The sequence below is a fragment of the Pocillopora damicornis genome, chromosome 4 (assembly GCF_964200805.1).
Source record: "Pocillopora damicornis chromosome 4, jaPocDami1.2, whole genome shotgun sequence".
Classification (NCBI taxonomy): Eukaryota; Metazoa; Cnidaria; class Anthozoa; order Scleractinia; family Pocilloporidae; genus Pocillopora; species Pocillopora damicornis.
Genome location: NC_142673.1, coordinates 20245059 through 20265572, shown reverse-complemented (window position 1 = coordinate 20265572; position 20514 = coordinate 20245059). Strand labels below are relative to the sequence as shown.

The following is a 20514-nucleotide window of genomic DNA, read 5'->3' as shown; positions in this document are numbered from 1 at the left end:
AACGTCAAAAGTTTGATCATAAGTTACTATTCGTGGTAGGCGCATGTATAGTTTGATTTCTCATGCCCCTGAAGCCTTTTCACAATATGATATTGAGCTATCAAAAAATGACTCAAGGTAGTTTTCTCTTTAAATACATTTAAGACCACTTCTTGAGTATGCACTGGAAAAATCATTATTTTCATTCTCGATAAACAATAGTTAATTATTTACTTGCCGCCATGTGGCTCGATAAATAATTCATAGAACTATGCGAAATACTGTGAAAAACTTAGAGAAAAAAACAGTGTTTCTAAGCTCTTGGACATACTTACAGTGATGTTCCTTAGGTTAGAGGTCATTAAGATCTAGCATCCCAAGAGCCCATTTTCTTTAGACCTTATTTGGAATCAGTGGGAAAAAAAGCGACATCGCATTCAAAGGTAACCTTCTGGTAGCTAGTTACTATACCTGGGGGAGAAGCTGTCTGAGTATCGCATTATGAATACCAATAAAAGGATATTTCTACAATAAGTAAATGTGGAATGTAAGGTTAGGCCACGAAATTCCCAGTTATGTAGTAACATAACCTTAACAACATATGAAACGTGTCTACATGCTTTGATATAAAAAAAATTGCTTCATGCTTCAGCTGTGCGCATATCGAGTTATGGATGCACTTGGGAAGTTTAACGAGTACTCGGTAGAAGCTAGAGTTGCTCGCGGCTGCGCCTCGACTCGCCTAAACTCTAACGCCTCTCACAAGCTCTCCAAACTTTCCGCCTACATCTATAACTCGATATGCGCACGAAAAACATGGTAAAAAAATTTTAATACCCGATAGACTGTTGGGTTAAACTAGCTCGAGCACCATGCGCAAACGGGAGGTACAAGAAGTCTGTTCAGGAACTTTATTTCATTCTCCGAGTCTCTGTCTCTCTCTGTCTCCCTCTGTCTCTCTCTAATTCAGCCCTAAGTACACCCTATTAAATATCCTGACCATGGCAGAGTGAACACATTAGTTGAACGCTTACCCAAACAATTTTATGAGACATTTCTAACACTCGTTGTTCTGTTGACTCTTCCTTTATTCTCTTCTTTACTACAAAACTTACTATGCCGGGAACTAGCTCAAATCGCAATGAGAATGTTGGTCACTAGTTAATAAAGGTGACACTTACTAAGCTGTCAATCCTCATGCATCGTCATCAATTCTCACTAAGCTGGCGAATCACGTTGAGTTACGAGAAACAGTTCCTGCATGCTAAGTATGTACCTTCGAGATGTTTACGCTTTACAAAATCATTTCTACCTTAAATTTCTTAGTCTTACGGTCAAGGTCAGGTAAAACAAAAACAAGATTGACAATATAAAAATTATAATGAACTTACTAGCAGAATAAGAATCATACTTAGAAAAATATCTTAAGAGAAAATAGCCTTCGAAGACTGTTACATAACAACAGAATAAGCAGAAAATTCGGAGAAGAAGGGGCCTACCTAAGGTACCGCCTCTAAAAGAGCTAAGTGCTATTCGTTTAAGTTACTTGATTATAAATTCAGTGCGGAGAATGAAAAGTACTACTTGTTTACACCTTAAGTCACCTCTAAGAAAAAGAGGTGTCGAACGTGCTAAATTAAAATTGAAGAACTATTTCCTTGATCTGGAATTCGACATGGATTGAACCATAAAAATAAGAATATCAAAGAGTTTAAAAAATATGAGAAAGGTTGTTTCCAAGAAATTCTAGTACGGGATCGATTTTTATATGGTAAGGTCATTTTTCTTCGTAATTAAACATCTTTTCGTAACATAATGGAAATATACCAATATTTAGCCGTAAGTTACAGTTTACATCGAAACATGTCTCCATGTCAAATTCACGATCACAATAAGAAAAAGGTGACTGAAATTCTACCCGTAAGATAAGACCGCCAAAAGGATAAGAAGATCGCCAATAGGGAAAAGGAAATGATCAACTGACTTATTATAATTTTACTGAATGGTTTATGGTAATGTGCTATTTTCAGTCATTTCCCAACACCTATATAAGGAAACCCTTACAATTTTTTTAGATTAACTATATTTCTATTTTTATCGTTTAACAAAAGTGAATAAGAAAGCATGTGAAAATAACCAATCTCAAGAGTTAAAAGATAAACAAAACTTCCCCTTGAGGACTCTAAGCAATGTCAAGGACAAACCCAAACACGACAAGTGATGGCGATTATCGTACGAGAATTAAGTCCTGATACAACGGTCAAGGACACATCACTCAAAAGGTGAAAATAAAAGGGTGGTCTAGCAGCACATGACAAACAAAGGCTCACAAGACTCGTTCAAGCATTTCAAAATAATCAAACTCTTAAACACAGTGCAACATGCATTGTGCAAATTTCGTTTATGCACTGATGGTTCCTGGAGCCTTAAAAGCTGATTACAAGAGGTAAGTAAGCACTGATTTTACTGCTCTGATCTTTTCAGCTGTTTTCTGGAAGCATCGGTAGCCCTCTGGCTTTCAGAACTCTCCTCAAAACCCCTAAGCCACTCAACTGTTTCTTAACATGAATCTATTGCTAAACCCATCACTGCTGATCAAATTGCTTGGAACGTCTTGGCCAGTTTTATGTAAATATTTCATTTTTTCCTTTATAAGTATACTTTAAAGTTTTAGCTAAAACAAAGAATTATTATAATACTAGAAAAAGGACTTACACTGTGCTATGCAAAAAATTAAAACTGATTTTAAAAAACCACGAAATAAATGTAGCTTTGTAGCATCAGCTTATATGATGATAAAAGCAACTACCTCACAAGATGACTTAAAACATTACAGTTCAGCTGGTGTACTTGGAGCAGACATTGCGAATAAGGTATCAATTCGCACAATCAGATCATTTAAGCTATTTCGTACTTGGGTTTGACCATTTCGCCAGTAGATCAAGTGCTGTTGTAACACTCTGTTGAGGTAACTCTGAAGACGGACGGTATTTTGGTCCTGAATGCAGATAAAGGCATAATGGTTGTTAATTGTTTCGCCTACTTCTCGCATTCCCTTCTCCATCCTCTCTTTAAGGTGATCCATTTGTTGGGCCAGCACCCTCTTCATCGTCTCAATACGATTACTCGCTTTTTCAAACTGTGAACCTTGTTGGGCCACTTTATCCTGCATTGACTCACAACGGTTACCCATCTCTTGCAATTGCGAGGTGTAGTGGGTCATTTCCTTCTTCAGCTTCTCTGCACGATTATTCATATCTTGTAATTGCCAGTCGAGCTGGGCAATACTTCTCTCAATCTTCTCTACCCGTTTTTCCATTTCTTTGGACCTGGAATTTTGCTGGGCCATTTTCTTCTTCATCATCTCTCCACGATTATTCATATCTTGTAATTGCGAATCGTGCTGGGCAATATTTCTCTCAATCTTCTCTGCACGTTTGACGATTTCTTTGGACCGCAAATCTTGTTGGGCCATTTTACCCTTCATCATCTCTCCACGGTTATCGATCTCTTGCAGTTGCGAGTCGTGCTGGGAGATTTTCCCCTCAATCTTCTCTGCCCACTTTCCCATTTCTTTGGACTGCAAATCTTGTTGGGCCATTTTTTTCTTCATTATCGCACCACGATTATCCATGTCTTGCAATTGCGAGTCGTGCCGGGCAATACTTCTCTCTATCTTCTCTGCCCGTTTAACGATTTCTTTGGACTGCGAATCTTGTTTGGCCATTATATTCTTCATCATCTCCTCATGATTATCTATCTCTTGCAATTGTGAGTCGTGCTGGGCAATATTTCTCTCTATCTTCTCTGCCCGTTGAATGATTTCTTTGGACTGCACATCTTGTTGGGCCATTTTATTCTTCATCATCTCTCCACGATTATCTATCTCTTGCAATTGTGAGTCGTACTGGGAGATTTTCCTCTCAATCTTCTCCGCCCTCTTTTCCATTTCTTTGGACTGCAAATCTTGTTGGGCCATTTTCTTCTTCATCATCTCCCCACAATTTTCCATCTTCCTTGCACTATTTTCCATTTCTATCAATTGTAAATCGTGTTGGGACATCTTCCTCTTTGTAATCTCTCCTTGGTTTCCGATTTCCTCCAAGCGTATGTCATGCTGGGCCATCTTTTTATCCATTTCTTGTTTGCAATTATTCATTTCTTTCAGTAGCGAATCGTGTTGAGCCACTACCTTCTCCACATTTTTTGCGCGGCTACCCCATTCTTTCAAATGCAAATCGTGCTGGGCCAACTTCTCTTCCATCCTTTCTGTGCGATTATTTATTTCCTTCGATCGCGAGTCGAGTTGGGCCATTTCTTTGGTCATTTTCTCCAGGTCAGCTATTCTTCTTTCAAGCTTCTTAATATAGACGTTCCTGGCAAAAGATACGTCGGCGACCAGGGTATCGCTTGGTTTGGAGACTTTTGTATCATAAGGAGGGAGTTTAGTCTGGGCGTCCTTGTTTTTACCTGCACCTTTAGTTAACAGATACAAAATGGTGAAAAAAGCGTTCCATAACTTGCTGAAGACACTCTGAACGGCCACATGAAGTGCCATACGGATATGCAACGATTCGCTGGTAAGACCCTGTGAGAGCAAAAAAACCCCATATGTTACTTTTTCACAAACTCATACAGCTAGATTGACGAAACAAAATAAGACAATTCTCGTGCTTACTACCTACACAACTATCTCACTGTTTGGGAGTGAATCCCAAACAAGTCTTGACAATTACGTCCAAACTCTAATACTGAAGCTGCAAATATTTTGTTCAGTTCATTTTTTTTATTATTGTTTTGGTGCTGACGCAAGCGAAGGTATAAAATGTCCTAAACCCTTCGGAGAGTATGAAACAAAAAAGTGGCACAAAAATATCTTGAAAAACTTAGTGAAAAGAATCTTATGCAATGAGTCAAAGCTTCTTTTCTTAATGGATCTGTGCAGTCAAAAGTAACAGATCAATGTGTAAATAAAACAGACAGACAGCCTAATCATATCATTTGAAGAAGGGACATACGTACCAGGAAAACTTAAGAATGTCCCTTACACTGATAATAATTTTTACCTCATTAAATACAATTGATCCACTCTCAAGTTGATTACAATCCCTTTCATCATCCTCAAACTCCTAGGAGAAAGGAGTAACATTTTATTCGTAAGCATGTTTGCATACAAAAAATTATCTATAACAAAGTAAAATAACAAATTAAAATAACAAAGCATGGAGGTTTACAGTCTCTAACCGCGATTGAAACTTTTGGAGTTCAGAACAGTTAAAAATATGATTAAAGTTCATCGTACGTTGCATACCTCTTCGTTATTGAAACCAGGGGACGGAATGTCTTTTTCCTCATGGGAATGGGTTTCCTCTTCAGTCTATATTAATAAAAAAAGAACAGATTAATGTCTCACGAAAACAACACAATCCAAAATCGACAAATAAAAGCAGTTTGGTGGCGACCTTTAGTAGTAATATTCCGTTTCAAACCAACGTTACTTTTTAAAAAAACTTTCCCATATTCCCACAATAATGAAATAAGACATGTTTTGAGGAAGTGAACTATCGAAGGTAAATGACTGAAAACAAAACTGGAACAAGTACCTTAGTTTTGAGCCCAAAAAAAAAAGTTACAATGAACAATCCTATCTCCTTCAAGTCAGCCGAGCAACACTGTTTCTGGAAAATATTTTACCTCACTGCATAGTTCAGGTGAACCTTCGAGTTGAGTGCAGTCTGTATCATCCACCCAGGATTGGTCTGTCAGTCCATATCCCTCTTCCTTCTCTTTATGAGTACCAATTTTAAAGTCTTCGGAATGAGAGTTTTCTAGGTTCTTAAAGTGTATTGGTTTAGTGTAGTTTAGTGTAGGATCACTTGAAACGCCTTTTATTCATGTCCTTTCGTTATCTCTCTAACGAAGTAAAGTTAGTCCCGCGTGCAATTAAAGTTACTAATCAGTGTACATTGTAATAGATTTTCTGCGCGAATTTATGCGTAAGACGTAAATTATATATAAGCAGTCTCAAAACTGGGGTGAGAAAGTTAGATCCGTCGAGAACAATGAGTGAAGTTTGTGGAGCGGACCGCCTTTAATGCGCATCGTAGCTTTAAATTGTAATATTTGCGATTTTATTTTTCTCTATTGCTCAGCCTGTACTTTCACTTAACCTCGATTTTGTTTCTTCTCAAGTCAGCAATTATTATTTTAGTGTTCCAGATTTTAGTGCCCCCAATCATCATGCTAAAGTATTCATAACACCTAAAAAATTCTTAATTATCTTATCTCCACGGTTGGCAGAGTGCACAAAGGAATCTCATTCAAATTTCAGTCACAATTATCGTTTCGATGCGCCACTGAAAGATGTCACAGTATAAGATGCCAAATATACGTGACATCAACGCTTCTCGTGCGATTTTGTTAAGCATAGGTACTAATTGTCTTTTGTTGGTAGAGACGGCGGTGGTTCGCACCATTATAGAGCTGAATCACTCCTTAACGTCTCCAATCCCGATTATGGTTCATAATTTAAAATAGAGCCTTCTACAAAATAGCGATCGATATCAAAAAATTAAATCGTTCGGCAAAAAATGGTCTTGGACTCAGTTAATGTCAATGCACGTCCGAAGAAAACACATACGTTTGCATAAGGAGATAAAGCATAGCCCTGAGCTGTAAAGATGTCTGTCTTTCTCAGACGCCATTTTTTTGAAGGGTCAATGACGAGACATAATAGAAAACAGTTTAATTAATATAAAAATGGTAGCTTTTCTGCATAAATGGTGTACCTCTTCGCTTTCGTAGTTGGAATTTAGGATGTTGTTACTGTTCTCATTGGCTGGGTGTTCCCCTTCAGCCTTTTTAAGACAAGAAGGAATGAATGTTTCACCAAAAACTTCGAATACAAAATACACAAATAAAATTATTTTCCATACTGTTATTCAAGTCTTTCTTTCTTAAGGTCTCTCTCGTATAGAGCATTCACAGTCCTTCATCAATCCTCCCATTTTGAGCTTTGTGTTGCATTTCACTCCATTGCGACGCTATCTTCTGACCTTTTCCATTTTTGCAATAGCCTCCTAAGATTTTCCTCCTTGCGAGTTCGATGAAATACTTCGTGCAAAACCAATACCACATATAAAAGACTTATTTTCAGTACGATGACCAAAGAATTGCGGAGGAGAATTGCGGAGAGCCGAGTGGTTTCCCATTACATTTGATTGACAGTGAGATGAACCCTCAGTATATAGACCTTCGTTTAATCCCAAAAAATGAAAATAAAAATATAGTTTCTAAGGATCATTTACAGACATCTCTTATTTTAGAGGAGGGGTTACCTTACTGCAGATCTTTTTTTTCTCCAGAGGTTCTTCTGTCAATTTACATTGCTCATCACCCTCGTCACGTCTATCACATTGCATTTCCTTTGAATGAAACATCCTCAAGTCCTAAAAGTAGGGAATATCAGAAATTACAATTTCGGTCTAGTTCTCAAATCCATTCATCTAATTTAATCCCAACTCAGTTCTTAAAATCTAGATTTAAAAATTACGAGTGTACGGGTTGTCTAAAGAATAGTTAATAAGTCTGGTCAGTCAACCACGTAGGCTCTCAAAATAAACAAGTTATTGTTGATTCTTATTACAGCGAAATATTTTTGCCATATAATTAATCCTTATTGACCAAGCTAAGAGAATATAAACTCTTTAACTTTCATGCAGACCCAGACAAATCTGGCAAAGGAAGACAGTACAAAAAATGCACTTTCGAGCCCCAAATTTGTCTAAGGTATAGGTAAGTGGACTTCCTTTTCCTTGTAATTTGGTTCATAAATTGTTGACTTCAGCACTGATCACACAGGTATATCGTCAAAATCTGTTGCACTTAAGATTCAAAGATATAAAGAGAAGTATTAGTCAGTGTTCTCATTATTTTGACGTCCGTCAATTTGATGCCAAAAGTATATCAGTATAGGGGTTTGCAGCCAATGCTTCTTGACCTACGTCTCAAGCAAATAAAAGATGCTAATTTTAATATCAGTGAGCCCACAATATGCCATGAATATTGTTCAGAGGATTCTTTGGTGTAACAACTGTCACTTCACATCTCAATGTGAATGTCTGCTATAACAACAATGCACTAGCGCAGTTAAACAATTGCATTAAAGGCTTATTACATTTAGGACCAAATGTCATTACATTTAGGACTTGATTATATTTAGGTCAGTTATTTCAGTTACGCCTTCAACAAGGTTTGTGGGGTTGGCGAGGTTCGTGGGGTTAGTGAGGTTGGTGAGTTAGTGAGATTGGTAATACTGGTGAGGTTGGAGAAGTACTGGTGAAGAAGGTGGTGTTGGTGTGGTGTTTAATGAAGTTTGTGAGGTTTGTAACGTCAGTGATGTCGGTGAAGTAGGTGAAGATGTTGATGTCGGTGTGGTTTTGTTGGGTTTACATTGGTGAGGTCTGTGAGGGTCGGTTGCACAGTTTGTGGTCAGGTTGGTGAGTCTGGTGAGGTTAGTGAGGTGGGTAAGGTTGGTGACCGTAGTGAGGTTAATTGGGCTTCTGAGGTTGTGGTGAAGCTGGTGAGATAATGTCAGTATTAATATAGTTGGTGAGGTCGATAAGACTGATGAGGTCAGTTGGAAGGGTGACGTTAGATGATGCTTGTTGGTGGGGCTGGTGAGGTTAATTATGTAAATACAACTGAGATTACAGTGTGCTTAGGTTTGTGAGACTGGTGAGGTTGGTTGGGTCGCTAAAGTTGTGGTAAGGCTGGTGAGGTCGCTTGCATTAGTGAGGTTGGCAGGATTGGTGAGTCTGGTGAGGCTGATTGGAAGTCGTGGGAGCATATCATATTGCCTGAATGCTGAAATTGGGGTAAAAAACCATCAGCTCAACTAAAACCCACATCAATTTCACACTTAATTAGTCTAATAATCTCAAATGAAATTGTCAAGTTTGTCAAGGTTTAAGAGGGTAGTGAGATGATTTGGTAAGTTCAGTGGGAGATTGGAGAGGCTGGTGAGAGGTTGAATTGGAAAGTATTAAGGTTGCATGTTTAACCCTTTAACTCCCAAGATCTTATTAGTAATTCTCCTTACCGTCTGTCATACAATTCTTATGATGTAAATTTGGAGAATTTGGTATTGGATCAATTAATAATCCCCTAATTGATATTATACTTTATTCTCATCACTTCTAAGCTTGATATTGTATTGATATTGTAAGGAGAAATTCTCTCTTAATCACCCATGGGAAGTAAAGGGTTAAGTTTATTAGGCTGGTCAGGTTGACAATAGGGGTAAATTTGGCAAGGTTTGGTTGCTTGCTTCGAATCCGAGAGAGGGAATTAAATTGGGCAAACATACAGGTACATGCATGGGGTAAAGAAACAGATTTAACTAGAAATACATCTCATTGTCTTAAATTAGTCCACTACTTCCTTGTGAGTACATTATTAGAGCTAGCCATTTAATTTAGAAGATAGCTGACAGCTTACTTTCTCCTCTTTAAGGGTTTCTGTTCTTGCAAGGTATGAAGTCATATATAGACCTGAATGAGTGAAATCTCCTCTGTAAAATAACAAAATTAATTCATATTATGAACTTGAACAAACCTTTATTATCCTTTTGGTAAGGTTAGTGCTATTGAATAAAACTGATTATAATTTTCAAAATCAAAGTCAAAGTAACTTCTCTTAAGATCAACCTTATCAAAACTGCATTTCTCACCCAGACTAAGGTAATGTCACCTAGACAGTAACATCATTCCCCTTCCTCCCTCCCTTCACATTACAACATTTATTTATGCTTAACAATAAGTTAGGATCTTCTGTGGGCAGGATGATTCTTTCAAACAATTTCTTGAAGAATATAGGAGTATGCCCATATAAGTCTTGCCCTCCATATCATTAGAACGCAACACATGCTGAGACCACACCCTCTCATGGGTTGCCCTGGGTTTTCGTTTTAAACGTATCATTTTGCTTGATAGGTTAATTATCAGTTTCTTTAATGTTTCTAGAAACAAGAAACATTGAGGTTTATTACTCGGGCTTCCAGTGGAATGCCCGAGTTATAAATTGGGCTTGATTATTAATTTCTGTCTTGAGACGCAAAATGCAATCTAGCAAGTGAAGCACATGCGCTAAGTATACATTTTCAGTTGCGAAGTAAGAAAGCAACTATACGATGCTATCGATATTGTTCTTCCTTGCAAAGAGCTTTTGAATCACTGATATCTGAAGACTACAAAAACTTCATATTAACAGGTGGGTGCATTGCTGTTGCTATTTATTGTAAAGGTGACATGGGATTTAAAATACTCGATCCTCATGCAAGAGATTTATATGGTAGAGGACATCCCCAAGGCACTTGTGTGCTTCTAGAAGTATCACCATTGAATAGCTTGGCACAATACTTGAGTATACATAACAATGACATTGTGAAAACACAATGTGTGAAATTAAGGAGTTCAATCGAAGTTGTTCTGTAGCCATTTGCTCTTTCTGTTATTCTCAAATGAAATCATCCAGCTATTGGAATTCCAATACTTTATCTATTATTGTAAACTATGACAAAAGGCTGTGTGACCTTCTATCTGTAAAAGAAAAGTTTTCAACTAATGACTTGCCAAAAACAATAGATGTTTGTGGAAATGAAAAATTTGTGGATGTGGATGATGTTCCAACTCAGCTTGAATCATAAAAAATTAGAACAAATAATAATAGCACAGCAAATAGTATTTGAAAAATAATTGTTATGCCTGTAAAGGACAACAGAAGAAAATTAAAGGTGCCATGTGCAAAGTTCCAATTGAATGTGACCAAACATGTAACATATTTCCTCCTCCTCCTGAAAGATCTGGTATTATCCTAGCTTCTAAAATTAAAAAGAAAACTTCAATTCAGGGGACTAGAATTCATAATCACAGCATTAAATTGGTTAAAAGTCAATAACCCTTTATATAATGATATATACAGATTGATTGTACAAATATTGGTACAGCTCTAACAAGTACGACACAGAATCAGCTTACTGACATCACTACACCACCTAACTCTCATAACAAATAAATTAGAAAATGCATCTGAAAATGCAGATGATTGTATTAGTCCAAATTCTGAGATATCCCAGCCAAATTCAGAAGAAATTAATTCTGACACACCAGCAAATAGTAATACAGAAACACTGGGTCCTTTAAATGAGCACAGGTCACCTGTCAGTGAGACATATTTACAGTCTGTTATTCCAGATTATCCTGTTATTATGGAAGAAGATAATACAAATAATTCTAGTACAGGAAGAGAAGTTTATAATATTGCACCTGGTGAAAGTAAACTCCCAGTGTCTACTGACTGATAAGCAAAGTAAAGAACTTGTATTCCCAGTATTTTTTCTAAAGGGTAGATTTGGTTATACTGGTGACAGAGACAATAAATTGTCACTTAAGTAAAGTACTTTAATACAGGATTGTTACTCTACAGTGGATCAGGTTTGCTCCTAATCCAGAATATTTCTTTTCTGCACAGTTCATAATAATAAAAAAAAGTATCTGACAGTATTAATATTGCTCTAAAGAAAGTACATGGTCAGAGTATAACAGCATCTCAAGTAATGTCAAACACACAAATGCAACAAAATCCTAAATCTCTCAATACTTGTTTCTGAGACAAATTCCAAGTTCCCCTCCTTACTGGCAAAAATTCATGTATGAATTAATAGCTATGGTATAGCAGCTTGGTATACCTGAACATGGTTCATGACATTATCATGTGCTGACCTGAGGTGGCCTGAATTATTCCAAATTATAGCAAGAGCTATATCGCATAAATATGACAAATGAAGAAGTAGATGCTTTGTCATATAATGAAAGATGTACATAGACTTAATTCTCAATATTAATCCTGTTATAGTAGCAAAGCACTTCCAATACAGAGTAGAAACTTTTTTCACAACAGTATTTCTGACTGATGTGAATCCAAATGGTAAGATTGTATACTATATATGCAGTGCGTATTGAATTCCAAATGAGGGGTAGTCCTCATGTCCATAGTCCCATTTAGATGGTAGGCTGTCCTAAATTGTCACAAGATACCAAAGAAGCCTATCTGATCTTTATTGACAAGCATGTACAAGCATACCTACCAGACAAAGATAAGGATGCTGATTTTCTTTAAATGATGCAAAATATCAAACACATAGCCACAGTAAAACGTGCAGGAAGTATATAAAAATATTGCATGTAGATTTAACTTTGGCCAATTTTTCACAGAAAGAAACTATTGTACCTGAGAACCTTTACCAGGTGACATGGACGAAGAGATGAAGGAACAAATATTGATGAAAAGAAGACATACTTAGTCTGATAAAACAAAAAAATAGACCAGTCTCTAAATTCAAGCAAGGCAGATTATGATCCTTAACCTCACATGATATGTTTGAACAACTTGAAATTGTACTAGTGATGAATATAAAAGTGCTTTGCCTATATCTCCTGACTCTGACTATGAACTACATCTTCGAAGACCAATAGACAGCTGTTTCATCGACAACTACTTCATTGCTGGTTTAAAGGGATTAATGCTGCCAATGTAGACTTGCAACCTGTTTTTAATCACTAGAAGAACTAGATAAATATTTTCATCATCAAATTACTATCCTTGGAGAGAAGAAAGTGAACTTCTTGGAAATGAACAGACTTACATGTCTAAATTCTATGAGCCTGAAGTCCAGACTATAGTACAACATAATAGAAACACTAATTTGAACCACTGATGCTGAGGCAGTTGTAGAAGCACTTGAATTTTAAGAAGCAACAATCACGGTGTACTTCACTCATATGATGCAATTAATAACCAAGAAAATGATGATCTACAGTCACAAATACAAAATGATAGCAATGATTCAAAAGAATCATTTAATAACCAAATATCAGACCATCTGGCTCCCAGTACAGAACTACAACCTGCAGGTGAAATAACAACCTACAATCAACCGTTAGAAATATCTAATGATGACCTTTGAAAGCCAGTAAGATCACTGAACACTCAGCAATGCAAAGCATATGACAAGATTAAAAGCATGAACAGTTTAAAACCTGAACTCACTGCCCTTGCAAACTGAATTCCCAGTTTTCTGGGAATTCCTAGGAATTCTAAAAAATTCCCAATTATGCAAATGACCCTTGCAAACTGAATTCCCAGTTTTCTGGGAATTCTCAAAAATTCCTAACTATGCAAATTAACTCTGATTTAAAAAGCTTGGAATTACTGGGAATTTCTGGGAAAGGAAGACTCCAGTTTTGTGAGGACTTGGAATCCCTAGGAATTCCTAGGAATTCTCAGCTTTACAAACTACCTATAATTTAAGAAGTGTGGAACTCTTGGGAATTTCTTGGAATTGAATTTGAGGCAATTTTAATACCCTGAGGTCCACATAAATTCTAAGAAATTCTCCATACCTTGAATGTGAAGGTTTTAAGAAAAGGAGTAATTTCGGAGGCTTAAAACTTTGGCTCAATAAAAGGTTTGCTATACAAAACTTACCAAGAGATATACATACATGTAGATGTTTATAACTTAAAGATCATAAAATTTATTATTCAAACTAAGTTTTAGTAAATCTTTACATTAATATGGATTTTCTCATGAACCAGCTGTCAGTTATGTTAAATGGAAATTGCCAATTAATCCAATGTACTCATATCACAGATTTGCTTTTTAAACTCAAAGGACTCTCGGATTCCATGATCAAAAAAATTTTTTATCATGATGCAAATTAATGTCTCATGTTCACTGATGTGTCAAAATCATCAAACATTCATTAGCTGTCCCTTGGTACACAACTTCTACAATAATTAACAATAATTACATTGTTATCTTAACACTTAAAGAACTTTGTTAGTTATGAACATAAGTTACTTCCCTAACCTACATTACTGGTTGCCTTTGTTAGAAAACCTTGGAACAGTCAAGCCTAGTTGCCTCAAACCCTGTCAGAGACTTTTTGTTGACAATATTTTTAGTAGAAATTCCATGCCTTAGACAAACAAATTCAACACCTTATTAATCTTTCTTTTCTCATGATTGTTGTTGCTGTTTTTTTTTTCATTTTTTTGCTCTGTTTTCGTGAGAGTTCCAATACTTGTGGATCATCCACACACTTTGCAAACATTTGGCACGCAGACAAGACAGAGGTAGTCAATGTTCCCTTTGAGAAAAAACACCTTTTAAATGACGTCTTCAATTTACTTTATTTGAAACTCTGATCTGAAAATATTTGTCAACAAGACTTGTTAGAAGTGAGAAGTACCAACCAAGTTTCCTTTCATAACTTAATTTCTTAAACGTCCCAATCACTGGATCTCCCAAAAAATATTACATCTTTTTATTTTTGGTGCAAAATACAAGTCCTTCTTTATAAAAAAAAATGAAAAGTGCAAGTCACACTTCAATAATAACAGCTCTAAAAGTTTACTTTTTGTTCTTCTCTGTCTGTCAGCTATCAACAAAATTGTTTTATACTTCGGACAGTGCATAACTATTTGTGGACCAGAGTTCCAACGCATCTCTGTAATCGCATATAGTTACTTCTGTCTCTTGTACAAATGTTTCTCCTTTGTAAGACGCACTCTACTCTGTTGTCACTACTGCTTTAAGTTCAGTGGAAACGACTGACTGAGGAATCGAGATGTCGGTATTGGAACGTGTTGCTGAACGCTTGCTACGGTCAAGCTTTGTAGATTTAGTTACTGGTACACTGGGATCATCTATGTATCTCTTATACTTCCTAATGTGGTATCCTTCTTTCATAAATATGAGGGTAAAAGACGATTTGTAGTCGCATTCAAAACTGTGATTGGCTTGTGTTATTTCTCACCTTTGCCATGAACACAACTCAAGTGAGTTTTTTTTGTAATACGATCGATTCTTGTCGATTATTTCTACATAGAGTGAGCTCACATAATTATTTATATCACTAAGGTATCTATCGTCTAGAAGCAGAGAACCTGTCGGAGAAGTCAGAATAAAGTTATGCGCTTCTCTTAACACCGCAATCGGCAAGCCAGCGGATTCACTTTGCTAGCCAATGACAAGTCCTAAAAGATCCACGTGATGATGCCCGTGATCGGAAACAAAGAAGACTCCATTTGGCGCTCATCTTTGAATGTACTTTTCATCGGTTGATCGTTTTTCTCAACTGTTTTGCTTAATAGAACATTTCTAAAGATAGTTTTTATTGTGGTTCAATGGGAAAACGAGAACAGCGTGAGTGTTGTAAAAGAAAAGAAAGTCGTTGGCGCTGTGGAGTTAAAAGAATGGACAACAGTTGACATATTGACTGGTACAAACAAGGGTCGAGTGGCCATCTGTAAAGCTACGATTTTGAAAGTTTGTGGTAAGTAAAAATTGCGATATTCGTTACGTGATCAAAATCTTGTAAAAGAATAGATGAAGCGGGTTGAATTAAGCTTACATAACGCTTGGCGCAACTGAAACTAGAATAATTCTGAGAATCAAATCGCTCACTTGCATGCCGCAGTTTCTTAAGCTTATGCTTTACAATGAAATAAACCTATCAGTAAGGTTTCAAGATTACTCTAGTCACGTTTGGGAACATTAAAGGTTCATAATAGGAACTGTTATTAAACAATGTCAAACCTTATTACATAAAGAAGCCCTCCTTGGTAAACAAAATAATGCATTCAGCCCTTTTTTAGTAAAATCTACGAGAGAGATGTACTAACTCCAATTAAAATGTCACTCAATATAACAGAGATTTCTCAATTTGAGAATCCAATGAATGCCCTTTTCCTCAAAGCCATCTTAAAGGCCTGGTCTGAGCTTTAAATATATATATATATATATTTAAATATGTATATTTTTTTTCAAATTCAGATGTCATGGAATCTAGATACAAAATGGTCAAGCTTCTTGTAGACAACCTCATTCAAGGCCAACTCATTGTGAGCCCAGGAAAAAAAATACAAATAGCAGCTAAGTTTACAGTTTAGGATAACTTCAATTTAATTTATTGTTACAGTTACAACAAGATTTTAATCAAAAAATCAATTTTATTTGTCTGTAATTAACCCCTTCACTCCCAAGAGTGCTTGGTTTTCAAATATAATTTAAGATATTGTATTTTATGGAAAAGAATTAACAGATTCTATTCACAATTTGTGTCAAACCAAATTTAATGATTGATTAGGACTATTTTATATGAATAGCTGTAATTGAGGATTAATCTGTATGAAGTTTTCAAGAAAGGAAAAATAAATCAAACTCTATCCTAATATTACCACACATCGATGTTAATAATTAATAACAAATATTTTACATGTAAGCCTTAATTAAGCTTCTAAATAAATTTCATTGAATACTTGAATTTTAGCCGGGTTTTTTGAATTTACAGTATTTATTTTATATCATTAGCCTCAAATTTTTGCTTAAAATTCCTAGTAATTCTTAAACATTCCTAAAAATTCCCAAAAATTCCCAGAAATTCCTAGGAATTTTTTAGATTTACAGCTTTTCAGGGAAACTCATTGGTTCTCTGAGTTGGAATTCCTAGGAATTCCAAGTCCTGTTGGCTATAAACTTGGAATTTCTGGGAATTTCTAGGAATTTCTAGGTTTTTAGAACCAGAGTTGTTATGGTTGGGAATTCCTTGGAATTCCCAGTCCGAATTTACCGTGAAAATTCACACCTTTATTCCCAGGAATTCCTGGGAAAAAATTCCTAGGAATTCCAAAAGCCATTTCGCAAGGGTGAAGAAGGCAGTAAAGTCATCCAGTCAAAGACCTCATTTTCAAAAGATGCTAATAATTATACCCATCATACCCAGATGCTAATTATACCCATATTGCATATCTTTTTTTCCCTGAAAAGGCTCCTGTAAATCAACATAACAATGTGCATCTTGAGAATTTAACTACACTGGTACATTAGACTTGAAGCTGTAGATCAATACCATCAAATGTCACAAAACAAGACATTGATAGAGTATTAGTATTAGGAAGATCAGAATCTGGTGGATTTGACTCTCAAGTTTTGATAAAAATGAATTCTAGAGTGACGTTAACTGCCGGGTATACCTGGTAAATGATAGACTTATTAATAGACAAATGGGTACTGTAACAAAAATTGCTTTTGACCAAAATACAAACAAGACATGTGTTGCCTATGTAAAGTTTGATGAATCTCAAGCTGGTGTAAAAGCTATAGAAAAATATACAGATAACTATGCTGGAGAAAAAAGTGCTGTACCTATTCAACCAGTATTAGCTAGAATTACAGTCAGACCAGGAAAACAATCCTCACCAGAATTACAAAGACTACAATTTCCTATCACACTAGCATGGACAAGTACAGTGCACAAAGTACTAGGACTGACATTTAATGAAGCTGTAGTCAGTGCAATGTTGTGTCAGTAGAGGAAGATGGATTAATGGAACAACTACTTTTCATAGAGAAGGTCTCACTCTCATGTGATGCAAACACTCTATTAGTTATGCGTACATATTAGTTAGAAACAGAACAATGGCAACCATGTTCCAGTTAATTATAATCTGTCTTACAACAGGCTGACAGTTGTCAATTTTATCTGTTTAAGAGACTTGCTTTCAATTACATCTCATTTATCATCTTATTTTTTTTATAATTAAAATATTGTCACTGATAGTTGTTTTAAGAAGAATTTTTAAGAATTGTTGAAGACTTTAAAATTATTAATAAATCTGATGAGGCCCAGAAGGCCGAAACAGTACTGTCTGCAGTTAGATATAGCTCTTTGGCATACAAAGCTTTGCTTTCATGTCCAAATTGAGCACTCTACTAGGATGAGTCATTGCTGCTAGCATTATGCATGCTCACTAGTTTTTCTAGTTTGAGCACTCTGGCATGGCTTAGATGATACCACATATGTGAGATCACTTGGGGTGGCTATATAGCCTTACCTCCATCCTAGCATCAGCACTGCACTGATGAGGCCCAGAAGGCCGAAACAGTACTGTCTGCAGTTAGTTATATATATATATATATATATATATATATATATATATATATATATATATATATATATATTTATATATATCCATGTCACCACTTGAGCTATTCTAAAAGAAATGCACCAAATAAGTTGAAAACGTCTATTCAGACTAGCATCGTCAGTGATCTATTTTGATCTACACATTAAAAATGAGTCCACTTTCTTTCTTTTTTTGTGACAACAGTTGTGCGCAGCACTTTTCACTTTGAAATGCACTAATAATAACAAGCAGAACAAAGAAACATGTGGTGGGGAGTAAGGAAAACAAACGACATGATTTGGGCTTAAATTTGTCAAAACATAAATTAAACAACCCTCTTCATCAGATTAAATGCCTTTATAAACATTCCTAAGCAAAGAAGCCTAAGTTCACAGTTATGCGTCTAGTTTACTTATGTTTTTAGACACTTCTTGGGAAAAATCTAGGCATTCAAGGGTGAGAAAATCTCTGCCTATCACATCATGACAAAAAATCAAATTTTCTTACAACACAAGTGATAATCTATGATACTGGATCTCTGGCTAATACTTTAAGATAATAGAACGGAATGAAATTTGGGTTTTCAAAAATTAATCAGCAGTCTATAGTCATTCACAGATTTCAAGGTACTAGTATTTGTGTTGCTTGAAAATTAAGATGATAGCTTGCAACAGGAAACATTTTTTGGCTCGGGAAATGAAATCAACTACATTATTTTCACAATTGAATTTTCTTGATAATGTTTACCTTAGTATTACAGAACAAATTGATTAAACTGAACAGAATGGAACAGTCTGTCAAAACACAGTCCTCATATCTATATACAACTCATAATATCTGCGAGTAAAGGGGATTTACAACTAACCAGATCTTGCCAAATTTGAAATTACTTTTGTCATTAGTTGCACATGTTTAATCTATTGTTGAGTAATCCATTTACCATAAAATCATAGAAAATTAATTTTACCGGAGTAAGGCAATACTGCATGCTCTTGTTTCATCAGTGCTATAGTTATTTTAATGTTCTTGCCTGTTATATGTATGACAAGCACAAGAAAGTTTTCAATCAATTTGTCGAATAATCAAGATAAAACTTTAAACTTAGCTCTTTATTTTACTGCTTTCATAGTTATTCACAAACAAACCATAAATTTCTGGTTATAGTTCGGTGTGGCAGAAAAAAAAAATAGGCATTACAAACTACATAAATTCTTTTATAGTCATGCTTGCTGAATTTTCTTTGCTTTCAACTGTTTCAGTAGCAGCAATATATTCGTCCCTGAATGGCTTGGCTTATCATTTTAGAAAACAAAGAGGAATCAGGAGAACCAGGTGAAGTAATCAACAGCCCGTTAAAGGGATAAAGAAAATATTGCTTAATGAACACCTAGACGCGTTTCTCTTGGATACAATCGTGTACACCAAGTGGGCAAAATCAAAGAAGTTACTCTATCCCTAATATTTTCGTGTCAGTTGAAGTCTTATCATGGTTTCGTGAACAAAATAAATTTTACCAAGCCAGCTAAATTTCCTTGTTTTTAATAGTGTTGCGCAATATTTTGTACCTCCATGATTTCCGGCGAATGCAAATAGCGTGACTTCCTTGCTCGCTGGTAAACACAACACGCGAATAAAAACTAACGCGTGGAAGGCTATTGACAAACATGACAGCCTATATCGCTCCTTCCCAACACTATCAATGAACACTGCTACTCGATATCGGTGATATATTTCCTTACGTTTACAGTGTCAAATAGTTTACAAATACTGATATATCCTGTTTTACCGAAGTCCATGAAGTTAAACTGAAGTGCTATTGCAATGACCTGTAAATTACCTTCAGATTACACGGGAGAAGCTTCTTTGGTCAATAATCCTGAAAAATGAGTCGACTTTGTAGCCGCTGAGGTGGAGATAAGGGAAAATCACGTTTTCAAAGATCAATGTCCTTGCTTCCTACGGTGATGGTGCTCACTATAAATATTAGGGGGTTTTCCCCTATCCCATAATGCCTATGTCGTGTCTGTGTGCATTTGAATAAATTTTTCAAATCAACATTTTTTCCTTTTCAAAGGTATTTTCTAAAGTTGCCGTCAGTCTACCCGGATAAAGGATATGCCGCAAACATAAAAATTTGCTTTCCTTTTACTTTCGGTCCAAAGTTTTCTTGAAGGGATCTATTATGGGAGTAGAGTGTAGGAGGAGGGTCATTTACCAGCACACCGTCCCAGTCACTGTCATTTCAGACAGAGTGGATGACACTTATCTTGTCTATTTCGGTGACATCTTTGTTAGCGGCAAATGGCAAATACTTATTAATAGCAAAAATTAAAATTCCTATTCAGTTCGTTCCGTCTGTGCCACCTCGCTGGTCGTAGCAAGGAGGCTTATGTGCCTCAGTGAGCCATTTAAACTGAACTGGAGAAGGTTTTAGTAGGTTAAAAAAAGTCTGGCAAGTTTCATCATGGAAGTGAGACAAGATTCATCCCCTTAATTCTCTCTAGAG

The 20514-nt window shown here is 36.0% G+C and overlaps 1 protein-coding gene and 1 long non-coding RNA gene across 2 annotated transcripts in view; one reads left to right on the top strand and one right to left on the bottom strand.

The window, feature by feature from the left end:
• LOC149047195 (uncharacterized) overlaps positions 1-19351 on the top strand; it is a 33851-nt gene extending 14500 nt beyond the window's left edge. Inside the window, exon 4 of the long non-coding RNA XR_016186095.1 lies at positions 19268-19351. This is a non-coding gene — a long non-coding RNA (uncharacterized LOC149047195). The remainder of the gene's footprint in view (positions 1-19267) is intronic.
• LOC113674485 (uncharacterized) lies at positions 877-19982 on the bottom strand. The gene is made up of 8 exons (XM_089204789.1): positions 19846-19982; positions 9478-9550; positions 7317-7427; positions 6768-6836; positions 5674-5814; positions 5291-5356; positions 5046-5108; positions 877-4567 (listed from the first exon to the last, which is right to left on the bottom strand). The coding sequence occupies exons 2-8, from the start codon at positions 9520-9522 to the stop codon at positions 2810-2812; spliced, it is 2253 nt and encodes a 750-aa protein (XP_089060915.1). The 5' UTR covers positions 9523-9550; positions 19846-19982; the 3' UTR covers positions 877-2809.
• Between the last annotated feature and the right edge of the window lie 532 nt (positions 19983-20514).

Bases quoted from the DNA above. Each gene is read 5' to 3' on its own strand.
- LOC113674485 (XM_089204789.1), bottom strand. From the start codon at position 9,522: ATGACTTCATACCTTGCAAGAACAGAAACCCTTAAAGAGGAGAAA. The intron at 5,357-5,673 runs GTAAAATATTTT...TTATTAATATAG, and splicing joins CACCTGAACTATGCAGTGAG to ACTGAAGAGGAAACCCATTC. The intron at 5,109-5,290 runs GTATGCAACGTA...CCTTTCTCCTAG, and splicing joins CTGGTTTCAATAACGAAGAG to GAGTTTGAGGATGATGAAAG.